This window comes from Lithobates pipiens, unplaced genomic scaffold (assembly GCF_037356315.1).
Source record: "Lithobates pipiens isolate NorthernLeopardFrog02 unplaced genomic scaffold, aLitPip1_a1.2 Scaffold_10, whole genome shotgun sequence".
In the NCBI taxonomy this organism is placed as follows: Eukaryota; Metazoa; Chordata; class Amphibia; order Anura; family Ranidae; genus Lithobates; species Lithobates pipiens.
In genome coordinates this window covers 120,536,852-120,556,108 of record NW_027507686.1, presented here as the reverse complement: position 1 = coordinate 120,556,108, position 19,257 = coordinate 120,536,852, and the positions used below count along the sequence as shown (strand labels likewise).

General features: G+C 44.7%; 1 protein-coding gene across 2 annotated transcripts in view; it reads left to right on the top strand.

Annotated features, from left to right (window-relative positions):
* The window catches only part of MEN1 (menin 1), a 400,397-nt gene that overhangs the window by 179,589 nt on the left and 201,551 nt on the right, over positions 1-19,257 (top strand). For both annotated transcript variants that reach the window (XM_077457794.1, XM_077457784.1), the window contains one exon: positions 12,281-12,409. In XM_077457794.1, coding sequence (XP_077313920.1) covers positions 12,281-12,409 — 129 coding nt within the window. The remainder of the gene's footprint in view (positions 1-12,280; positions 12,410-19,257) is intronic.

Genomic DNA, 19,257 nt, shown 5'->3' with positions numbered 1-19,257 from the left:
AAAACTGAGCGATTGGCGGTGTTTGATCATTTGGTTCTCAGTGCAAAGATGCCAGGGGACAACCTAAATAACTGAAAACTTATTTTAAAATGGTGAGGATGTTTTATTTTATTTTTTTGAGATTCAGACTTGTCTAGGTGGATGCAGCATCAAATCGATGCTGAGCAAGTCCTGAATCTCCAAAAAATTCAAAAATAAATCCTCACTATTTTAAAATAAGTTTTCTGTTACTCAGCTATTTAGGTTGTTCATGGATACACAGGAACTTACTTTTTGTCATCCATCTATTTTTCTTATGCATATTTATTACCCTTTTTGTTCGGCATATTTCAAGTCATTCAGGTTGATCTCTATATACCCCTTGCGTTTGGGACAAGTGGTCTCTGGTGCACAGTATCCTTGTCCTCTTTCTCGACCTCCAGCATAATGTGAGATGTTTGTATTATTATGATTGTGTAAGTTTAATAATTTTCCATCAGTGTTGGATAAGCTAGATTGACTATTGTACCTTATTTGCGTATACGTGCCTCTGTATATATTTTAGAGATTCCACCATTGTGCTAACTATCCCCTGAGGAAGACTTAATTAAAACATGTTGGTGCTCTGAATTAATGCAATCAGGATCATCGCATCATGTATTTTGGTTGATCACCATTTACCGTTGTTCAATGATATATGGTATTTGTATGGTATTCTGATGTTTTTTTAACTTTCCCCTAGATTGTCTTGAGGTCATTTTTAATAAACACTTGTGTCAGGTCACCTTGAGCCCAGGTGACAGATGCACACCGTAAGGATTAGGAGTGCACCGCAAGGTTGTGGACCGTACGGCTGACTGCTGCGGACGGGGGTCAATGTGATAGGGAGGCAGGGCCGCCAGAACACCAAGATGGATCCCACCGGGGTTAGAGCGTAAGATTCCCTGGGGCACGGAGTCTAAGAGCCAGCAGGTGTTCACCAGCGCCTTGAGTGGTGAGGATGGACTTGGCTGTAACTGGCTCCAGGTCGCGACCCCCAGGGTCCCCCAGCTCACACCCACAGTAAGCAACAGGAGGATAGGGATGGTGAGGGACAAAGCCAAGGTCGGGGCCACAAGCAGACAGGAATACTCAGGGACACGCCAAAAGGTCAGGATCACAGGCAAACAGGGATAGTCAAGGACACGCCAAAGTCGGTAACGGAATAACAGCAGAGCACACGGCAGGTAACAGGAAGCTAACACACAAAGGTTGATCAGCAGGATTGGCCTGCAGTGCACAGGTTAATATAGAGTTCTCTGATAGGAGCTAGGGTGGAGCCATGCCAGAGGATGGATTATAAAAGCAGTCAGGTGAGGGTCGGCTGGTCTCTAGAAATTAACACATGGAGACAGGTAAGCAGACGAACTCTATTGCATAACCATGACAGTACCCCCCCCTCTTACAAGGCCTTCCCCTTCCCCACCTGGGACCAGGTTTAGAGGGGAACTTCAAATGAAACTTCCTCAACAGACGAGATGCAAAGACCTCGGAAGCCGAAATCCACAACCTCTCCTCAGGACCAAAACCTTTCCAGTGCACAAGGTACTGGAGAATGCCTCTACAGAGTCGGGAATCCAAAATTTGGCTAACCTCGTACTCCTGATCATCCTCAGAGACCGGTGCTACGGTAGAGAGAGGACGAGAGAACTTATTGAGGACTAAAGGCTTCAGAAGGGCAACATGGAAGGAGTTAGAGATTTTGAGGGTTTTGGGAATCTGGAGCTTGAAACGAACTGGATTCAGTTTAGAAATTATGGTGTACGGACCAATGAATCTTGGGGCAAATTTGAGAGAAGGAACCCGGAGTTTGATGTTCCTGGTGGAGAGCCAGACTTTGTCTCCTGGCTGAAGAGAAGGTGGCTTACGCCTGCGACGGTCAGTAAAACTCTTGAATTTGTTGGCAGCTTTCTGGAGGGAATCATGAACGTCAGCCCACATGGAATTGAATGATTCCTGAACAGTAGCCAAAGCTGGAATGTCAGAAGAACAAGTCATAGGAAGAGGAAGCTGAGGATGTCTTCCATAAACAGTGACAAAGGGTGTTTTCTGAGAACTGACGTTGACATGATTATTGTAATACGGTAATAGTGATGCCCAATCATCATGGGCAGAGACCAAGGTACGGAGAAAGACCTCCAACTCCTGATTAACTCTCTGTCTGGCCATTGGATTGGGGATGATAAGAAGAGGTAAAATCCAAGGTAATGTCGAGGGATTTGCAAAAGGCTCTCCAAAAACCAGAAGTAAACTGCACACCCCTGTCCGAAACGACATGAGAAGGAATACCATGAAGGCGGAAAATCTCTCGTACAAAAATGGGAACCAAGGCAGGGGCAGAAGGGAGACCAGGAAGAGGAAAAAATGAGCCATCTTGGAGAACCGATCGATTACTACCCAAATGGCCGTATTATTCTCCGACAGTGGAAGATCAGTGATAAAATCCATGGCGATATGAGACCAGGGCTCTTTAGGAATGGGCAAGGGCATGAGAAGACCAGCAGGGGCTTGAGTGGAAGATTTAGACTGAGCACAAACGTGACAAGCCTTAACGTAGTCTTTAACATCCGAGCGGAGATTAGGCCACCAGTAGTGACGACTGATGAGCAGGAAGAATCAGAGGAACCCAGCATGACCTGCCACCTTGGAATCATGTCCCCAACGAAGGATCTTAGTTCTTAGCTCCGTGGGAACAAAGGTCTTACCAGGAGGAATTTTTTACTCCAGGGTGGTAGAATGGGCAACAATGCATGAGGTAGGAATGATCGGCTCAGGATCAGGGTTGAACTCCTCGTCCAAAGTGTCAAATGACCTAGAGAGCGCATCAGCTCGACCATTGCAGGAACCAGGTTTGTAGGTAATCGTGAATTTAAAACGGGAAAAGAGACTCCACCTGGCCTGTCTGGGGTTCAGACGTTTAGCATTCTGTAGGTACTGTAGATTCTTATGATCAGCAAAGATCGTTATAGAGTGAGGGGACTCTTCCAAGAGATGACGCCACTCCTCCAACGCCAATTGAATTGCGAGAAGTTCCCGATCACCAATGGCATAATTTCTCTCTGCCTGAGAATTTTGTTTTGGAGAAGAACGCACATGGTTTACGTTTCTTCTCAAAGTCCTGAAGAAGCACAGCTCCCACCCCCATCGAAGAAGCGTCTACTTCAATAAAAAATGGGTCCTCAGGATTTGGTCTCCTCGAGGGGCCAGAGACAAAGGCCTGTTTCAGATCGTGAAACACAGAGACAGCCTCGGGAGGCCAATCTTTGGCATTCGCACCCTTCTTGGTCAAAGCGATAATAGGCGCAGTAATGGAAGACTAATTCCTTATGAACTGCCTATAATAATTTGTGAAGCCAAGAAAGCGCTGTGTGGCCTTGAGGCTAGCGGGAAGGGGCCAGTTGGTAATGGCTGAGACCTTTCCGGGATCCATGTGAAGACCCGCACTAGAAACAAAACATCCCAGAAACAGGACCTCGGGAACATTCAAAGGAACATTTCTCCATCTTGGCATAGAGATTGTTCTCTCTAAGGCGCTGAAGTACGGTGCGTACATGGTTTCTGTGAGCAGGCGGATTTTCGGAAAAGATGAGAATATCATCCAGATAGATGACAACAAACTGGTGCAGTAGATCCCTGAATATTTCATTGACAAAGTTCTGGAACACAACTGGAGCATTACACAAACCAAAAGGCATAACCAGGTATTCGTAATGCCCGTCCCTAGTGTTAAACGCGGTCTTCCATTCGTCACCTTCCCGTATTCGAATGAGATTGTATGCACCTCTGAGATCCCACTTAGTGAAAATGGAAGCCCCCTTCAACCTGTCAAATAGCTCAGATATTAGAAGTAAGGGGGTATCGGTTTTTAATAGTCACAGCGTTTAAACCTCTATAGTCGATGCAGGGTCTGAGGGTACCATCCTTTTTGGCAACGAAAAAGAAACCTGCTCCTGCAGGCGATGAGGATTTCTGGATGAAACCTCTCTCCAGATTCTCAGCGACATACTCAGACATGGCCTGGGTCTCTGGAATGGACAAAGGGTAGGTACGACCCCTGGGCAGGGTTGCTCCAGGGACAAGATCAATAGCACAGTCAAAAGATCTGTGGGGAGGAAGCACCTCAGCAGACTTCTTGCAGAACACATCTCGGAAATCGCTGTATGCCGCGGGAAGATCAGACGATACAGATGTGGTAGCAATGGGAAGTTTCCTCTTGGGGGTCACCTTGGGAAGACAGGATGAAAAAACACGAAGGACCCTAAGCCAGGATCTGCCCAGAGACCCAGTCCACATGTGGCGAGTGGAGCTGTAGCCAAGGAAGGCCCAAAACAATGGGGGTAGAGGCCTTGGGTAGGATGAGGAAGGAGATCCACTGCTGGTGGAGTATCCCTACCGACATCCTAATAGGTAGCGTCTGGAAACGGATAGGGCCCCCTGGGAGCACAGTGCCATCAATTGCCGAGACTACCAGTGGAGTAGCGAGGGGAGAAAGGGTAAGCTTCATAGAAGAAGCAGTTCTCCAGTCCATAAAATTGCCGGCAGCCCCGGAGTCCAGATATGCTAGGACCGATTGGGGAGAAGTGCCTACATGGAGGAACACCGGAAGAAGAAGACGAGAAGGTGATGTTTCTGGGTACAATACTCCACCTTCCAAATGTATTAGACCCGAGCGTTTCCCGGGCGAAGTGAGCAGGAGTCATGAAAATGACCCTTGCCCCCACAATAAAGACACAAGCCCAAAGTTCTGCGTCTAACACGTTCTTCGGGGGTTAGTCTGGTCCGGCCCGGCCCAGCTGCATGGGTCCCTCAGCAGACAGAGGATGCTCCACAGGGCGACGGGGAAAAAAAAGCTCAGGCTGACTAGGACCTAGGGGGTGCTGGCGTCTTTTTTTCTAAGGACCTCTCCTGAAAACGAATGTCAATCTGATTGCATAAGGAAATTACATCGTCCAGAACGGCGGGGATAGCTCTTCCTGCTAATTCGGCCTTCACTCGGTCAGAGAGGCCATGTAAAAAGGTTGCGACCAGGGCCTCATTGTTCCAGCTCAATTCTGCTGTAAGGATACGGAACTGAAGTGCATATTGTCCCACTGAACAAGATTCTTGGCGAAGGCGCAAAAGGGCACTAGCCGCAGAAGAGACCCGAGCTGGCTCCTCGAAGATATTACGAAAGAGCTTCAAGAAGTTGGACAGGCTGGAAACCACTGGATCATTTTTCTCCCACAGGGGAGCAGCCCAGGCTAAAGCTTCACTGGAGAGGAGGGAAATTATATAGGCTACCTTTGCCCGATCGGACAGAAAGTTTTGAGGCTGGAGCTCAAAATGAATGGTGCATTGGCTGAGGAAGCCCCTGCAGGCCTTGGAGTCCCCAGAGAAATGGGACGGAGCTGGCAGTACTAATGAATGCGTGGATGCGACTGGTGCGATAGGTGCAGTCGCAGACTGTACTTGAGGCTGCAGGTTCGGGGTCCCCAAGGAAGCCTGTAGCTACTCGAAGCGGGAAGCCAGATCTTGAAGGAATCGCATCACCTGAGTCTGATTAGATTCCTGGGTTTCAAGTGTCAGAACTATGCCCTGCAAAGGATCGACTGCAGGAAGTGGCACGTCAGCCGGGTCCATGGCTGATCAAACTGTCAGGTCACCTTGAGCCCAGGTGACAGATGCACACCGTAAGGATTAGGAGTGCACCGCAAGGTTGTGGACCCTACGGCTGACTGCTGCGGACGGGGGTCAAGGTGATAGGGAGGCAGGGCCGCCAGAACACCAAGATGGATCCCACCGGGGTTAGAGCGTAAGATTCCCTGGGGCGCGGAGTCGAAGAGCCAGCAGGTGTTCACCAGCGCCTTGAGTGGTGAGGATGGACTTGGCTGTAACTGGCTCCAGGTCGCGACCCCCAGGGTCCCCCAGCTCACACCCACAGTAGGCAACAGGAGGATAGGGATGGTGAGGGAAAAAGCCAAGGTCGGGGCCACAAGCAGACAAGGATAGCCGGGGACACGCCAAAAGGTCAGGATCACAGGCAAACGGGGATAGTCAAGGACACGCCAAAGTCGGTAACGGAAAACCGTAGAAGAGCACACGGCAGGTAACAGAAAACTAACACACAAAGGTTGTTCAGCAGGATTGGCTTGCAGTGCACAGGTTAATATAGGGTTCTCTGATAGGAGCTAGGGTGGAGCTATGCCAGAGGATGGATTATAAAAGCAGTCAGGTGAGGGTCGGCTGGTCTCTAGAAATTAACACATGGAGACAGGTAAGCAGACAAACTCTATTGCATAACCATGACAGCTTGATTTTTTTTTTATCATAAAGTCTCCCTTTTCCAAATTTTTTCCCTTATGGATTTTTTTTTTTACTGATACCAAAGTGTTTAAGTACAGCTACTTAATTGATGTATCAACATTATTGCTTGGCCGTATGATGTAATGCCAAACAGCTTACCCACAGAGCCTGCAAAAGCCCTGCATAGCAGCAATGATCTGCTGATCATGGGTGCAATGCTTTCCAGGCCCTCAATTAAAAAATAATTGCACCGTTTTTTTACTTGCAAAAAGAATTGCATTTATTATTATTTTTTTTTAAAAGGTGAACTTATCCTTTAAACTCTCCAGTATCTTCCCAACTATAGAAATTAAACTAACAGGCCTATAGTTACTTGGTAAAGACTTTGATCCCTTTTTAAATATAGGCACCATAGGCACCATATTGGCCTTATGCCTATCCAGTGGTACTATTCAACTCCTTTCACACTGAGGCGCTTTACAGGCGATATAGCACTAAAAATAGTGCCTATAAAGCGCCTCTCCTCTCACTCCAGTGTGAAAGCCCAAGTGCTTTCACACTGGAGTGGTGCGATACAGTGCGAGGGGAGAGATCGGTGGCAGCAGCGCTGAATGTGTAGTGCCCACAGCGCTGATATGTGCCCATTGCAGCCTCATCCAGCCATTCATACCCAGCCATCCATGCTCAGCATGCTCATCCATACTCAGCCACCCATACTCATCCATCCATGCTCAGCCATCCATACTCATCTTGCTCATCCGTCCATGCTCAGCCATCCATACTCGGCATACTCATCCATCCATACTCTGCATAATCATCCATCCATCCATGTTCAGCCATCCATACTTTGCATACTCATCCATCCATCCATGCTCAGCCATCCATACTTGGCATACTCATCCATCCATCTACCCATACTGAGCATACTCATCCATCCATCCATGCTCTGCCATCCATACTCGGCATACTCTGCCATCCATGCTCAGCCATCCATACTCGGCATACTTATCCATCTTTCCATGTTCAGCCATCCATATTCAGCATACTCATCTATCCATCCTCAGCAATACTCATCCATCCATCCATGCTATGCCATCCCATCCATAATCAGCCATACCCAGCAATACTTAGCTATACTTAGCCGTACCCAGCCATACTCAGCTGTATTCAGTCGTACTCAGCCATACCCAGCTATCCCATCTATACCCATCCATACTCATTCATGCTCAGCCGTCCCCATCCACAGCTCATCCATCCCCATTCATGCTCATCCATGCCACATCAGTTATCATCCATGTAGCTATAGTGCCTCACAAAAGTGTAATGGGTAGTCAAATTAGATTTGAAACGTATGCCCCTAGAACACACTAATGGTGCTCCCTGCATGTTGGTCCCCTGTAAGTGGCCACACTGTGGAAAAGTCTCACACGTGGTATCGCCATACTCAGGAGTAGGAGAATCTATTTTGGGGTGTAATTTTTGGTATGTACATGCTATGTGTTAGAAAAATTGTGTTCTTTCCAAAATGGGGTCATTCTTAGGGAATTTCCATTGTCCTGGTTCTCCAGGGCCTTCAAAAGTGTAAGAGGTAGTCAAGAAACTATATGTGTAATTTATGCTCCAAGATGGCGCTCCCTGCATGTTGGGCCTCTGTATATGGCCAGGCTGTGGAGGAATAGAATGTGTTTTGGGGTGTAATTTGTGCTATGCATATGCTGTGTGTGAGAAATAACCTGCTAATATAACAATTTTGTGAAATAAAAATAAAAAAGACAAAAATTGATTTTGCAAAGAATCGTGGGAAAAAAAATACAACTTAAAAAAACTTACCATGCCTCTAACTAAATACCTTAGAATGTCTACTTTCCAAAAAGGGGTCGTTTGGGGGGTATTTGTACTTTCCTGGCATGTTAGAGTCTCAAGAATTGAGATAGGCCATCAGTAATTCAGGTGTGATTAATTTTCAGAGATTGGCAGCATAGCTTGTGGACTCTATAACTTTCACAAAGACCAAATAATATACACCGATTTGGGTTATGTTTGCCAAAATATATGAAGAAAAATTACTAATTTGCAAAATTTTATAACAGAAACAAAGAAAAATGCAAACATTTTTTTTTACTGTATTTTCGGTCTTTTTACTTTTATAGGGCACAAAATAAAAACAGAGGTGATTACATACCACCAAAAGAAAGCTCTGCTTGTGTGAAAAAAAGGACAAAAAATTCATATAGGTACAGTGTTGCATGACTGAGTAACTGTCATTCAAAATGTGAGAGCACCGAAAGCTGAAAATTGGTCTGGTTAGGAAGGAGGTTTAAGTGCCCAGTGGTCAAGTGGTTAAGAAATGTGCCTTCCTTGTCCCCAGTCGCCCACTCTAGATTATTTTGTAAAGGGCCTACATGCTCAGACCTGACCTTTTTTATTTTAGTATATTTGAAGAATTTCCGTCAGTCCTCCCACTATCCGTATGGCTGAAATCGCACTGCATGGACATTGCATGTGATTTGTACTGCGGTGCGGTGGGAATCACATGGGATCTCGTACAGCACACTGGTGTGAACTGGCCCTAAGCTCATTCAGCCTTACTGGGTGTAATTTATAAAAAGTGAGAAATCCACCCCTCCTCCACATAATAAATCCTGGTGATGGAAAGGAATGTTGAAACTGTGATCAGGTGACCTCAGACACACACACTGCGTTATAACAATCATCCGATCACTGGATGTTCTACTCTGCCCAGCTCTGACTACATACAGCTCCCCTAAATCACTGTCTGTCTATATTCTGCTGGCTGTTCACTGCACCTCATGATAAGAAACATCCAGTCAAAACACAGTAAAGGCAGCCAATCCTGGGAGAGCTGGAGGGGAGGGGAGAGGAGAGGAGAGGAGAGGAGGGGAGGGGGATGTGAATTGTGCACTGTGCACTTTACACAGGATGTGCCTCTCTCAGGCTAGTGCATGAGATATGTAAATCACCTGTCACTCACAGCAAGGGGGAGGTTTTGACAAAGTTTGTCAATATTTATCTAACTGAACAATAAAAGAGGATTGCTCAGAGCTGGAATAACTCGGTGTACCAAGACTGGGCTCAAATTATAGGAAATCTTATTCTCTACATTATGTCATCAATTTTTTTTTTTTTTTTTACGGTGTACAGCCACTTTAAGGTACTTAGCAGGGGTATCAGTGAGGATGGACGTTAATTTATCCTTAATCACAATCCCCAGAAGATGTCGTTTGACCTCAGCAAAGCTTATTGACGGCCATCTCCAGGCCCTAGACATCTTGCCAGGGTGTGCCAGGCCGCTAGGAATACGTACCCCACCCACTTCCTTTGAAATTTATTTTGATGTGGGATAGCCGGGGGAGCCTCCCAAGGATCTTGAGTGAGACTAGCATGTAGAATAGAATGGAGCATATTATAGACACTTACAGTATCTAAAAACAGGAGGCCACAGGGCAGGTCCAGCATATATGCAGTAAAGTGCCCTAGCCTGCACAGCCCTGAGCAATCAATGTTTTAATATATTTTGAGAGTATCACATACTGACCTATACTAGTCATTTGTGTTACCTTATCATCCCCTATAATTTGTCCTTCAGAACATAAATGCAAGTAGCATGGTATGAGTTTACTTATGAGGTAACAGAGCAGAGTGATATAAGTAGATATTAAGCCTTCGTGCAGCCCAATCAGGGAGTCCTGTAATCACAGGCATGTCATACTTGTAATGTCATCACATTTTATGTTTTTATATTTGGAAATATTATCATTAAGGAATTTTGTGCAATACACAGAGCATGTGCACTTTATTATATTATGTTTCTATTGTTTTTGGACATTTTATTAATTACCTTTGTATTACAGAATATATTTTCTGGTTATTTATGGCATTTGTGCTACACATGTATATTAGTTGTATAGCTATTCAGCCACTTCAGCTCCGGAGGATTTTACCCCCTTCCTGACGAGCACTTTTTGCGATTTGGCACTGCATCGCTTTAACTGACACGTGCGCTGTTGTGTGACGCTGTACCCAAACAAAATTTACGTCCTTTTGATTGCCTCTGCGGTTTTTATTTTTTGCACTATAAACAGAAAAATAACGACAATTTTGAAAAAAACGCAATATTTTTTACTTTTTGCCATAATACCTACCCCCAAAAAATATACAAGAAAAACTATTTTTTTCCTCAGTTTAGGACGATATGTATTCTACATATTTTTAGTAACAAAAAAAAATCGCAATAAACTTATATTGATTGGTTTGCACAAAATTTCTAGCGTCTACAAAATAGGGGATAGTTTTATGGCATTTAATTTTTTTTTATTAGTAATAGCGGTGCTCTGCGATTTTTTTTTTTTTTTTTTTTTTTTTTTCGGACTGCGACATTATGGCGGACACAGCGGACATTTTTGACACTATTTTGGGACCATCGTCATTTATACAGTGATCGATGCTAGAAAATGCATTGATTACTGTGTAAATGACACTGGCAGTGAAGGGGTTAAGTGTGTCCTAGGGTGTGATTCTAACTGTTAGGAGGCTGGGCTTTAACACACATGACAGTGATCACTGCTCTCGATGACATAGAGCTGTGAGCTGTGATCTCTGTCCTGTCACTAGGCAGAACGGGGAAATGCTTTGTTTACAAATGCATTTCCCCATTCTACCTCTCCGTGACATGAATGCGGGCATCTGGCGGACATAGAGTCCGTGGGACATGCAGTCACGGGTCATGGAGACACGGGCGCGCGCCCGCGACACCACTTCTTAAAGGGGACATACCTGCATGCCCTTTTGCCTACCAGCGCCATTCTGCCAATGTACATTGGTGTACGCTGGTTGGCAACCGGTTAAGTGCCGCACATTTGATCAGTTTGCATTGTTACATCTGGGGAAGTGTTGGCAGCTGTTTTTTAGTTTATTTTTATATGTTTTTTATTTTATTTTGATTTTCAATTTAGGGGACTAGTTTGGCAGCCCACAAGATTTTACCCACTTGGTCCCTGCTGTCGTCTGGGACCTGTGTGTCTCCCAGAAGACAGCTGGGGGGGGACAGAGGAGGGGCTGGACATGGGGTAGTTTGCGCAGATTCTCTTTCGCCGGAGGTCGGAGCAAAAATCTGGATTAGACAGGTATCTGCTCCCCCTTCTGCCACACACCTGGGGGGGGGGGGGGAGGATGAACCCCCCCCCCCCCCTACTCGGCTTTAAGGATATTGGAACTTAACCTACGATGATTAATCAAAATCTACAAAAGCTAAAAGCTTGCCATCAATTTCTGAAATGATTAATTTTTTTAATAGCACATAACAATTTTATGCCAGAAGAATTGTGCTCCAAAAATCTCTACATAATTTTGGTTTGAGAAATCAAGAAAATGTGGCAACTAAGCAAAAGAAAAAAATACCCTGTTAAAGTGATTGTAAAGCCTTGCATACACCCAGTGAAGTGATAATACACAGAGATTAAACAAATCCTCCTACGTAAGTTGTACCCGTTTATCTTTAGCAACACATCCTGTACAGCCTTGTAAAAAGCATTTTTCACAGATGCACAAACCATGGGGGAAGGAATCTGAAGGCACACACTGCACAGCTCAGTGAGGGGTGTTGTGATGGCCTCTGCACAAAGGGGCGGGACACCCCCTCCACCCAGCACACAGGGATAATGCAAAATTGAGGCTATCAATCACAGGCTGTGTGCTGGAACTCCCTCACCCCCTCAACTTTGACCTTTTTATCTTTTGAAGTCTGGAAAACCTGTTAGAAATTACTCATTCAGATGGCAAAAGAACTAGACAGCAGAGAGAAATTACACTCTGTGTTTTGGACTGAGACAAGTAAACACTATAGAAAGATGTGCTTTGTTCATATTTCATGCCATAGGTTCACAACCACTTTTAATTTAGATGTTTTTGTTGCATTTTTACAGGGAAGATAATCTCACATTTTTGTCAATTTCTCTTGTAGAGTTGGCTGTATTTAAATGGGAAATTTCTACGTTGTGACCGTCACATGGAAGTGGCTTTCATGGTCTGTGCCATTAACCCATCAATCGATGCTCACACGGACAGTCTGGAATTACTGCAGCTACAGCAGGTAAATACATATTCTTTAAAACAAAAATGTGAGCATATACATTGTAAAAACAAACAAAAAACTTGAAATTTCCCTAATTTTTCAGTGTATAATGCAAATTCTAGCAGTACATGCATAACACATACAACAAATGTTATTCTATCTCTTTAGGGCCTCACATTAGCAGTGTTGGGCTGCGTTGCCCAACTAAAAAAAAATGGCAATATGCTTTATGTCCTATACTTTCAGTTACAACCCGTGCCGTGTGATGGTTTGCACTAAAAACAATGGGATATATTGCATATTTGTGCAGTGCATTTCTGATGCAGGGTATAGCCTTGCAATGTGCACTGCAATGCAAGTTAACACCACCTTGTGGCACGTGTTAAAACATACATTGATGCTCGAGCATTATGCACTCATTATGTTGCAAGCTATGGTGTGACTCAGAAGTGCAGTCAGGGAAGGCTGGTGTGAATCGGGCAGGGCCTCACCTGCAATGAACATTAAAAAAAAAGTCGTGATTCGTAGTTGGAGATCCCAAATTTGGGGGTCTTTAGCCTAGTCCTACCCCACCACTGGACCTATGGTTTCAGAGATACGGGGCTTTTTGTGCAGTCTGACAGCAGCTAAATACAGAGCAGCCACTTTAAATGCAAGCTGATTCTGTTTGTAGCAGACTGAGAGGATGAGCTCACAGTGCCTCTCACTTCTTGTCAGAGGCACTGAGCTCAATCAACAGCTTGGAGTCTTGGACCAATGGCAAAGTACTATTGGTCCCATCTGTCTAATAAAAATGTTGCAGTGGGGGCACACCTCTCACTGCAGTGTCATAAAGGGGGGAAGGTGTCTGAAAGGCAAATGCTAGCTCCCAGCCCTCTTAACAAGGAAAAAACATGTGTTTATGGGTATACGATTTACCCACAATCCCATGTTTTGCTCACACAATTAAGAGGGAGAAACTGATTCTGCTAAAAAGATGCTCTTATATTCAAGCTAAATCATATATTTATATGGTATATGTTATAACATATTTAGTTATTATTTATCTATTTACTGTGAAATTACTGGTTGGAGAGTTATAACTCAAAACTTCAGTAATTTGTCCGTTAAGCCATCTGCTTGAATACCTTAAAAACAATATATACTATTTTTTTTTTTTTTGTATATTAATTATTCTGGTAATTAGCCCCTTGTCACCCAGGCCAATTCTGACACTTCTCTCCTACATGTAAAAATCATAATTTTTCTGCTAGAAAATTACTCAGAGCCCCCAGACATTATATATATATATATATATATATATATATATATATATATATATATATATATATATATATATATATATATATAGTGTGTGTGTCTTAGCAGGCACCCTAGGGAATAAAAGATACCTAACGTGTCACACTCTAAAATGCTTGTGGAATGCAGCCAAACGTCAGTACTTCTAAATCTCCATAGGTGACACTTTACATTTTTTTACAGGTTACATGCTTAGAGTTACAGAGGCGTTCTGGTGCTAGAAAAACCTTCTTTACTGCAGCAGAGCCCCCTTATACTTACCTGAGCCCGAAATTCGCACAACGGGAACAAGCACACCAGCTCCGGCCGGTGTCTCATGTCCTGATTGGATAGATTGATAGAAGCGCAGCCATTGGCTCCTGCTGCTGTCAATCAAATTCAATGACCAGGGGACGGGGCCGAGTCCTACATTCGGTGTCTGTGGTAGCAGAATACTGGACTCCGGAGCGTCCCCACAAGGTAACCCCCCAGGAGAGCGGAGCGCGGGAAGGAGCCGCGAGAGCCGCTGGGTGACCCCAGAAGTCGAGGATCGGGGCCACTCTGTGCCAAATGAGCTGCACGGTGGAGGTAAGTATGACATGTTTGTTATTTAGCCACTTGCCACCCGCCATATAGCAATATTACGTTGGTAAAGTGATTTCAATATCCTGACCGGGCATCATATGATGTCAAGCCGCTGCATGCTAATCAATGTTGCGGTGTGTCAGTCTGACACACCGCAACTCCAATCTAGGTAAAGAGTCTCTGACGGAGACTCTTTACCACACGATCAGCCGTGTCCAATCACGGCTGATTACAATATAAACAGGAAGAGCCAGTGATCAGCTTTTCCTCACTCGCATCTGTCAGACGCAAGTAGAGGAGATCCGATCGGCTGCTCCTCGGATGGGGGGTCTGTGCTGATCGATAATCAGTGCAGCCCCCCCGAGGGTGCCCACACTGGACCACCAGGTACGCCACCAGACCACCAGGGATGCCCACCACCAGGTATGCCACCCTAGACCACCAAGGATGCCAATCAGTGCGCACAATGGATGCCTATCAGTGGTCACAATGGGCACCATTGATTTGCAGACATTGTATGGCACTGATTGGCATCCATCTGTACCATCAATAAGTGTACATCAGTGTCTCTATCAGTGCCCATCCGTGCCGCCTATTAGTGCCCATCCGTGCCGCCTATCAGTGCCCATCCGTTGCCGCCTATGTGTATCATCAGTGCTGCATATTAGTGCCACCTCATCGGTGCCCATCAGTGCCACCTTATCAGTGCCTGTCAGTGCAGCCCCATCAGTGAAGGAGAAAACTTATTTACAAAGTTTTGTAACAGAAATAAAATAAATAAATAAATAAAAATCCCAGAGGTGATCAAATACCACCAAAAGAAAGCTATATTTGTGGGAACAAAATGATAAAAATTTAGTTTGGGTACAGTGTTGTATGACCATGCAATTGCAGGAAGGTGTATAAATGCCCAGTATTGAAGTGGTCAAAAAAAAACAAAGCCTTATGCCTCGTACACACGATCAAACAATCCGGTGGTAAAGTCTGGCGGTACAATCCCCCCGTGTGTAGGCTCCGGCGGACTTTTACCCAAAAGTCTGGCGGACTTATAAAGTAGTTTTGCACTCCAATCTTTCCATCGGACTTGCATTTCGGCGGACAATCCGGCCGTGTGTGCCAGTCCGCCTTACTTTTGAAATGAGTGGACTTTTCCCGCGCGGAGAAAAGGTCCGCTCATTTTGAGCGCGTCTCCAGGTAGCCGGGCCAGCGAAGGAGGCGTCGCTGGCCCCGTCACCTGGCATGGACTTAAAGGGGAATCCCTACGCCGAAAAATCGGCGTGGAGGTCCCCCTCAGGTCCCCTTTAAGTCCATACCAGGTGACGGACCCAGCGACCCCTCCCTGGTCCCGGCTACCTGGATACGCGCTCAAAATGAGCGGACTTTGCTCCGCGTATGTGGGCGAGTCCGTTCATTTCAAAAGTACGGCGTATAGTCCGGCGGACTTAGTACGCCGTATTAGTCTGCTGAAAAGTGCCATGTGTGGGTAAGTAGCTCGTTCGGAAAGTCTGGCGAACAGTCCGGCGGGAAGTCCGTCAGACTAAGTCCACCGGATAGTTGGCTACGTTTGCATTACAATCACTTTAATTTAGTAATTCAATTCAAAAAGTGAAACTCATATTTTATTACACACAGAGTGAAGTGATGCGTTTCTTTTAACTTTGATGATCATGGCTTACAGCTAGTGAAAACACCAGAATTTGGTGTCTCAGAAAATCTGAATATTTATATAAGACCAAATATATATATATATATATATATATATATATATATATATATTTATATTTATTTTGTTGCTTTACTAAAAAGTATGTCCATGTACGGTATAGTATGCACTCAATACTTCACTGGGGCTCCTTTTGCTTGTCTGCATTGTTGGGTCTGGTGTCTCATCTTCCTCTTGACAATACCCTACAGATTTTCTATAGGGTTTAGGTCAGGTGAGTTTGCTGGCCAATCAAGCACAGTGATACCATGATTATTAAACCAGGTATTGGTATTTTTGGCAGTTTGGGCAGGTGCCAAGTCCTGCTGGAAAATGAAATCAGCATATCCATAAAGCCGAGCACCAGAGGGAGGCATGAAGTGCTCTAGAATTTCCTGGTAGAGGGCTGCGCTGACTTTGGACTTGATAAAACACAGTGGACCAACACCAGCGGATGACATGGCTTCCCAAATCATCACTGACCGTGGAAACTTCACACTGGACCTCATGTCATTTGAATTCTCTGCCTCTCCACTCTTCCTCCAGAACTTGATTTCCAAATGAAATTCAAACATTTTCCACGGTCAGTGATAATTTTGGGAGTCATGTCATCTGCTGGTGTTGGTCCACTGTGTTTTATGAAGTCCAAAGTCAGCATAGCCCTCTACCAGGAAATTCTAGAGCACTTCATGCTTTCCTCTGCTGACCAGTTTTATGGGGATGCTGATTTAATTTTCCAGCCGGACTTGGCACCTGAAAAAAAAACTGCCAAAAGTACCAATACCTGGTTCAATGATCATGGTATCATTGTGCTTGATTAGCCAGCAAACTCACCTGAACTAAACCCCATAGAGAATCTGTGGGGTATTGTCAAGAGGAATATGACACCAGACCCAACAATGCAGACAAGCTGAAGGCTGCTTTCAAAACATCTTGGGCTTCATAACACCTCAGCAGTGCCACGGGCTGATTACCTCCATGCCACACCACATTTATGCAGCATTTATGCAGTAATTCATGCAAAAGGAGCCTTGACCAAGTATGGAGTACATATTATACTGTACATGGACATACTTTTCAGTAAGCCAACATTTCTGCATTAAAAATCTTTTTTATTTTTATTTATTGGTATTCTGTAATCTACTTTTCTGGGATTTTGAATTTCGGGCTTTCACTAGCTGTTGTAAGTCATAATGATCAAAATTAAAAGAGATGCTTAAAATGTATCACTCTGTGTGTAACATCTATATAAAGAAAAAAGAGGGTGTGGCTGGGGAATCCTCAGAGTATGTGGCACCTTATCCCAATAAATATTGCAAAAAAATTCGTAGGATAAGGGCAGGAAGAAGGGATTATAACGGTGCTGGATATTGAAGAGAGTAAAAATATTCCAGAAGGGTACATAAAAAATCTATTTACTTTATTACATATACACTTATATACAAAAGGGTATCAATACATATACATACAAGGGTGTGAGCACATGCAGCACATATATTTAAATTGGAAGATAAAAGAACAGGCCAAGATGTTAAAAAGGCCTGCGGGTAGTACAGGTAATCAATTCCTACATGTTTCACCAAAGTATTGGCTTTCCCAGGGAAATTATATATGCCTGTGCCAAAATTGTAGATTCTAAGTGAAAAAACAAAGAAAGAACATGAGATCTATACAATAAATAACAGTAATATATATACATTTTCTAGATGCATGACATGGCTATATAATCCCCCACACACCTGATAGGTCCAGCCAACTGTCCCTTCTACCTACCCCTTAGCTCCAGATGGAATCGTGACAAGAGGGAGATACCCCACAATGGTAAACAACGTTGTGCCGCATCTATGGCTATAGGGGTCTGACAAAGTGATTAACACTATCCCAGACACAAAGAGGGCTAACATAGCCTCAAATACTGACAGATATATATTAAAAACCAATATCAAAGGAGATGTGGCGGGAGGTATGGATAACAGGTATTTTGATAGGATGAGCCATGTGTAATCGATCTCCTTAAGTGTGTAACTGCAGAAAAAATACACACGGTTATTGAAAAAACATGCATGTGTAACTACCAATAATGATAGGCAGTTAAGTAAAAACTGCATATATATAAGGGATAAAAAATCTCACCTAGAAATTAGATGGCAAACCAAAAAAAAAAGAAAAAAGGGAAAAACGGTAATCCCTGTTTGAGATATGGAGATCACCCAGAAGCAAAGAATACTGTATGGTGTCAGCTTGCAGCAAGGGCTAGCAACCTGTATTTGACAAAGGTGTAGCACCTGAAAGATAAAAAGAAGCAAACATGGCATAGTAAAGCTGTGTTGATAGCTGGGTTGAGAAAAAAGTGTCCACAGATCAGTAACGTACCATGTCACTAAGCTACCACAATCAGACACCCCCCTCAAGTCCAACTAGGAGACCGGTGGACCGGCTGGCTTTATATACCCCCCACACGTGATCGGCGTCTGATGTCGCCGGTCGAGTGAGCGGACTAAAAGAGCTCTCGCGCATGTGCCAGCATTGGCATCTTGGGCCTACATAACCCATGGTGCTGTGGGGAAAGTGTTCAGTGTCACGTGACTAGTGAATCATCGGGACACGACAGAGTTGGTACGACAGATTGTCATGGCCAGCCGCGGCTGATTGTAAAAGGAAAGCGATATAGATGGAAAATAAATCGCAACAGGCGTGGGAGCTGTTGGCGGGCACTGTGATAAATGTGCCGCCCTTGGGTGTCCATGCAGCCGGCAGCAGCACATAAAGCTGTCCACCAAGGTGGGATAACTGTACTCCCAAGGGGTCATATAGGGAGCCATGGGCAGAGCAAAGGGACAGGACACTGCACCCAGAGGAGAGGGAAACCAATGTCGGGACATGGAGCAGGCCAACCACAGCCCCCCCCAAACAAAGGGCAACCTACACAACAAAGGAAGATAAGGGTCGGGTCCTCAAACTCATCCTGCAATGGTAGCCAGGGCATGCATCCAGAAACAGAAGCAAAGTAAACCTTAAAAGTTAAATTTTTGGATGGAACTCCGCTTTGAAGAGGAGCTACACAGCTGGTTTCCTACTGTGCATGTGTGAGCCTCGCTGTTCTTTTTGAATGGTCCCCGCAGTCTTCTGGGACCTGTGATGTGTCCCAGAAGGCTGCTTGGGAAGGAGGGAGGCTGAACTCCTGCACAAATCGCCACAGCGATATGAATGGAAGTACATGTAAAAACCAGGTACCCGCTCACCCCAAAAAGTGCCAAATGTTGCCAAGAAAGGGGAGAGGATACAAATAAATGAAACGTCC